The 6,068-nt window shown below is 41.7% G+C and overlaps 1 protein-coding gene across 1 annotated transcript in view; it reads right to left on the bottom strand.

Moving 5' to 3' along the window:
• Positions 1-6,068, bottom strand: part of NAPEPLD (N-acyl phosphatidylethanolamine phospholipase D) — a 53,277-nt gene that overhangs the window by 4,276 nt on the left and 42,933 nt on the right. Inside the window, exons 3-4 of the mRNA XM_060778326.2 lie at positions 1,480-2,126; positions 102-216 (exon numbers count right to left, since the gene is read on the bottom strand). Of these exons, the coding sequence (XP_060634309.1) occupies positions 102-216; positions 1,480-2,126 (762 nt within the window). The remainder of the gene's footprint in view (positions 1-101; positions 217-1,479; positions 2,127-6,068) is intronic.

Genomic DNA, 6,068 nt, shown 5'->3' with positions numbered 1-6,068 from the left:
CCTCCTATTTTAACTTGGACAAAAGTATGTTTTGCTATCAGGGATTGGCACTATGGAAAACTTTAAACAGAAGGTCCACAGATGCATCTGTTCTCACTTACCTCATTTGCTAAAGCAAAGGTCCCCCAGTGAACTCCAACAGATTTCTTTGTTTGAACATCAATGTGAATCCTTACAGCTTCTTCAGGATCCACATGTTGGTACTTCATAAACCACCTACCAAAAATAAAATGAACATTTCAATAACTTATTATGAAATTTGCCCTGAAAATTTCAGTACCTTATTATGAAATTTCAGAGCAGAGCAACAAATTTATTATTTTTATTGCCCTTCTCATCGCTTTTTCACACAAGCATTTCTTTTCCTATTTCCTTCTGACATACTGCTAATAATAGCTTAGCAATCTGTATATCTTCTCTTGTCTAATTTCCAGTTGCTGTGTTGTCTAGTCTCAGTCAACTTCCACCTATTCGTGTGTTCCTAGATCCCCCTCTTCCTGATGAATGTATGTAGGGATACCAGGGTGCTTGTTTATAAAGCTATTGGTGTAACATTAGAAAATGTTGACCATTTCCACTACCTTGGCAGCCACCACAAAAATCAACACTGACACTGAAATTCAACATCGCCTGAGCTCTGCGAGTGCAGCATTTTTCCGAATGAAGCAGAGAGTGTTTGAGGACTGGGACATCCATAGGGATACCAAGGTGCTTGTTTATAAAGCTATTGTCCTCCCTGTGAGACGTAGACAGTCTACAGACATTACATGCAACTCCTGGAACGATTCCATTAGAGCTGGCTCTGAAAAATCTTGCAAATCTCTTGGGAAGACAAGTGGACAAATGTCAGTGTGCTGGAAGAAGCAAAGACCACCAACACTGAAGCGATGGTCCTCCGCTATCAACTCCGCTGGACCGGCCATGTTGTCCGGATGCCCAACCACCGTCTCCCAAAGCAGATGCCCTATTCCGAACTCAAGAATGGAAAACGGAATGTTGGTGGGCAGGAAAATAGATTAAAAGATGGGCTCAAAGTCAACTTTAAAAACTCTGGCTTAGGCACTGAGAACTGGGAAGCCCTGGCCCTTGAACGTTCCAGCTGGAGGTCAGCTGTGACCAGCAGTGCTGTTGAAGAGGCACAAATGGAGGGCGAAAGAGAAATGTGCCAAGAGGAAGGCGCGTCAAGCCAACCCCGACTGGAACCGCCTTCCGTCTGGAAACCAATGCCCTCACAGCGAGAGAACATGCAGATCAAAAATAGGGCTCCACAGTCACCTACGTACCCACTCCCAGTATACCAATCTTGGAAGACAATCCTACTCGGACAACGAGCGATCTCCTAAGTAAGATGACCCTGAGCACTCATAATAAGGGACATATGATTCTCTGTTATGTGGAAGCAAAACACTGTTAGTGCCATCAAAACAGTAGTCATTTCACAGTCTGAGGATGAAAAAATGTTGGCTCAAGCTTACATACCTTGGTTCATATGCTCCAATGGGAATAGCTGCCAGATCAAAAGGTCCAAACCGCTTCCCTATCTCCTCAAAAGCAACACAATAGCCAGTGTCTCCAGCAAAGAAAAATCTATTCCAAGGTCCCAAGACAGACCAACTCCCCCAGAGAGATCTGTTGTCGTCCATTGCAGTCCTCTTGGACCAGTGTTGAGCAGGAGTGAAGACGAAAGTAACGGCATCATGGCCAGGGACACAGTTTTCTCCCCACCAGTCCAATTCAATTACATTCTCACAGCCACATTTCTGCATCCAGTCTAAAAGACCCAGCGGAACAAACCATCTCAGGTCACTGCCAAAGCGGTTGTTTAAATTCACGACACTGTGGTAGTCCAGGTGGTCATAATGGTTGTGGCTGATCATCACTGCATCTATCTTGGGGAGCTGATCCACTGTACAAGGTGGCCCTCGGAAACGCTTTGGGCCCCCAAACTGTACTGGAGAAGCCCGCTGGCTGAAGATGGGATCAGTAAGAAATACAAGTTCATCCATCTCCACCATCACTGAAGCATGTCCAAGCCATGTTACGCGCATGCCTGATCCTGTTTTTCCAATTAGTTCAGGATTTTCGACAAAGTAAGGTTTCAATACTGGAAGCTCTTTGTCAAGGTCCTAGCAAAAGACAAATAAACAACAGGACAAATTTAGAAAGCAGATCATACTAAAATTGGAAATGTCTTGTCTTATGAAGACTTCGTCTGAAAAGATACTTAACTAATCTGGACCAAAATGTTTTAACCTATATAAATAAAAATGTAATGTTCGTTTGTGCTATTCTCAGAACTCAAAAACCACTGGCGCAATTGGCACCAAATTTGGACACGATACACCTAACAACCCAATGTATGTCCTTCACTCCAAAAAAATTGATTTTGTCATTTGGGAGTTGTAGTTGCTGGGATTTATAGTTCACCTACAATCACAGAGTATTCTGAACCCCACCAACGATAGAATTGGGCCAAACCTCCCACACAGAACCCCCATGTAGGCCACAGCAACGCGTGGCAGGAGACAGCTAGTGTTTAAATGCTATTGAGATTCATTCAGCAAGTCACTAAGCGCAGTAAATCAATGGCAGTGCACCTACTATCTGTCGCAAGACGATTTTTTTAAATTTTAAGCTTAAAACCATATACAGTAGTGGGTCAACTTATAACAAGAAGAGGCTCCCTGTGACACCACAGAAAAACCAAATAAGAAACGTAAAGCAAGCACTAAAAGAAGAAGTGGAAGACATGGAACCACTAGCGTAAGTTGTTCAGCACATAAGTCAGTGAGCTCCAAACTAGTTGAAATGTTTAGCTGGCAGAGACTCCAGTATTAAAAGGATAAGCCTATTCCATGGACATTAACTGCTAAGTTATTCAAAGTTCAACTTTTACACAATTGAACGTAGTGATATATCATCAATAGTCAACAGATGAATGTAGTGATATATCATCAATAGGAAGAACACAATCTTAGATATTAAGCAGTAAACAATTCAGTTACTCCCCTTATCTATTTACTAATATACGCTCTGAGTCCCTCTGCGGAGGTCAAGATAGGACAGGGTACAAATGACCTAAATAAATAAACAAATAATACAATGTACTTAGATACAGATTGCGATCAATGTTATATACTCTTAAAATAATCAGCAAAGCTAAATCAGTAAGTACAATTTCTGGTCCTGAGGGCCCAACGGACTAAACATCATCCTTGTCATCAAGCATCATCATCGTCATCATCTCAACTCCACTTCCCCCACCCACAAATGGAACCCAAAGCAACACTCAACTTAAAAAGCAACACAATTACGAGGGTTGAATGAAAAGTATTGCCTCCACCTTCGAAACTCAACAGATGGCAGTACTGGTATGTGGCAGGTACTGGCTTGTTCAGTAAACTCTCCTCTACAGTTCCATTTTGGCGGGAAGCCTTAGCATTGAATGGTTGTGTTGTTAAAGTGCGATGTATGGAACCCTGCACAGATGGTCGGTCAATGCGACTTAAGCAACGTGAAGTCATTGTATCCTTGACAGCAGAAGGTGTCACCCCAAAGGAGATTCATCAGAGAATGCAAGCTGTTTATGCTGATTGTGCTGATGTAAGTACTGTGCGTCGTTGGGCGAGTAAGTTTAAAGATGTTGAGGTGACACCTGCTGTCAAGAATTCAATGACTGCACATTGCTTAAGTCGCATTGACCGACCGTCTGCTTCACACTTTAACAACACAACCATTCAATGCTAAGGCCTTTGGGGTGACAACTTCTGCTGAAAAGAATACAATGACTAGAGCAGTTTTTGTTCACACTGGACAGAGCCTTAACTACTACAACTGGTTACTGGTAGGCAACAGGCTGTGTGATTTTAACAGACATCTGGTCATAGATGAAAGTATGGATGCGATATTTAAGTAGACATTGAAACTGAACAGATATGTTAATGCACGCATCCTGTTGCTTTTCTGTCCAAATAAGGTCTTGGATTGCTTACCACGCCTCCTTCCTTGTCATCTTTCTTATACCACGCCTGTTGCTCTAGGGCCTTGAAGCCTCTTTTCACACAAACCACACACTTTCCAGGTAATCCAATAAGTAAAAGTTTATTAAAAGCGGAGTATATAACAAGCAAACAAATTCAAAAGTGAAAATCAAAGTTCAAAAGTTTATTTTCAGGAAAGCCAAGAGTCCAAAAATCCATTCAAAGAAAGTCCCTAACAGAAATTTCCCAAGATTTCCAAAGGCAAGATAACATGAATCCAAGGCAGGCAAACTAGGCCACACGTGAACTAAAAGCAAGAACAGCTTGAAACCTGAACACATGAATTCCAAGAACATAGGCCCCACAATACCAAGAGCTCTTCACCTAAATGCAGCCTTGCTTTCACAAAGACTGTACCAGCATGAACCACTTTTAAAAAGCCAAAATTACTCCCATGACATCATTTCTCCCACATCTGCCTTCCTACTCCTTATCTCTAATTTGCTGGGAGAAACGAGTCTGTCTGCTCAACTCCAATCTCCTTGATCAATAATAATAATAATCATCATCATCATCATCATCATCATCTTTATACCCCACCACCATCTCCCCAACGGGGACTCGGGCGGCTTACATGAGGCCAAGCCCAATCAACAAATTACATCAAAATAAAACCAAAAACACATGCAACAAACAAAAACATTATAATTACATAAAACATATGAATACATTAACAATATAAGATTACAATAAACACAGTCACAGTAACAATGGAGGGCTACATGTACAAGAAAATGATTAAAAAACTGATTAAAAACTCATTAAAAACACGGATGAGATACAAGGAGAAGCAGTTTATTTGCGGAGGGGGGCTCATTAAAACGAGGATTGTGGAATCGAGCTTTTTCACGGTGGCAAGGGGGGACGACGACACACACATATACTCCAATAACAAAAACGTTGAGGCTGAGCAATAGTATGAGGTTGTATACCTACTCACCTAGACAAACTTTGTCTCCAGTATTTCTCTCGGCCTGCACTTCTGGTAGGTTCCAAAGGGAATGGATATCACCTTCTCCATTCTCTTGGGAACTGCCAGGAGGATCCCAAAACACTTCTCTCTGGGCCGCTTCAGTCTCCTCTGGGCCCTCTGAATTTCTCCCAGCATTCCCTTCCTCCTCATCTGAACACTCTGACCAAGCTACAACAGCTCCTCATCATCTTTCCCTATTTTTTTCCTCTTGGCTCATCTCATAATAAAGAATGCCAATTAATTTCTGGAGTCTGGTGGTCTTAGAAATACAGCTGCAGAAGCAACACTAAATATACGAGGGGTATTTTTTAAGTAAGGTCCATTTGAACATAAGTACACAACGAAAGTTTATTTCAAAAAAGTAAAGTTATTTTCAGAAAGTACATACTTCACTCTATTTTTCGACATAGTTGCCAAGTTTGTTCAAACACTTATCATACCTCTGAACCAATTTTAAAATACCCTCTTCATAAAAACTTGCCGCCTGCTCCGATAACCAAGAATTCACTGCCGTTTTCACGTCGTCGAAGGGCGACCGGAGCGGTCCTCATCATGGACGTTGTCATGGCCATCTTTGAATTGTCATACCCACTTACGCACTCATAACAGTATCACCGTACACTTCACAAATCTGTCGATGAATTTCTGCAGCAGACAGGTTCCTTGCTGACAAAAACCGTATCACTGAGCGAACCTCACATGCGGAGGGTGAGTTGATAGTCTTAAACATTTTTAAAGCACAGAACAGAATCGTACAGGTTAGCTACAGAGCGGAAACTGAGCACAGTTGTTCCCGAGGCATGCCGGTACACAACGCATGTGCTCGTTGCGGTATGCGCGCGAACTACTAGTGTCTACAACAAAACGGACCTTACTTAAAAAATAACCCTCATATATATATATTTGGAAGCAAATGAAAATAAATGTATAATTCAGGGAACTTTTTATTTTCAACTGACAGCTCTGAAAGGTAGCATTTATTTCATCTTTCAAATGTGGACTGTTTTATCCTCACAGCTGGCATTAATGCATCCATTTTCCAATTCCAGACTAAA

The sequence above is a fragment of the Anolis sagrei genome, chromosome 5 (assembly GCF_037176765.1).
Source record: "Anolis sagrei isolate rAnoSag1 chromosome 5, rAnoSag1.mat, whole genome shotgun sequence".
Taxonomy (NCBI): domain Eukaryota; kingdom Metazoa; phylum Chordata; class Lepidosauria; order Squamata; family Dactyloidae; genus Anolis; species Anolis sagrei.
The sequence above is the reverse complement of the archived record's forward strand: the minus strand, read 5'-3'. Positions and strand labels throughout refer to the sequence as shown.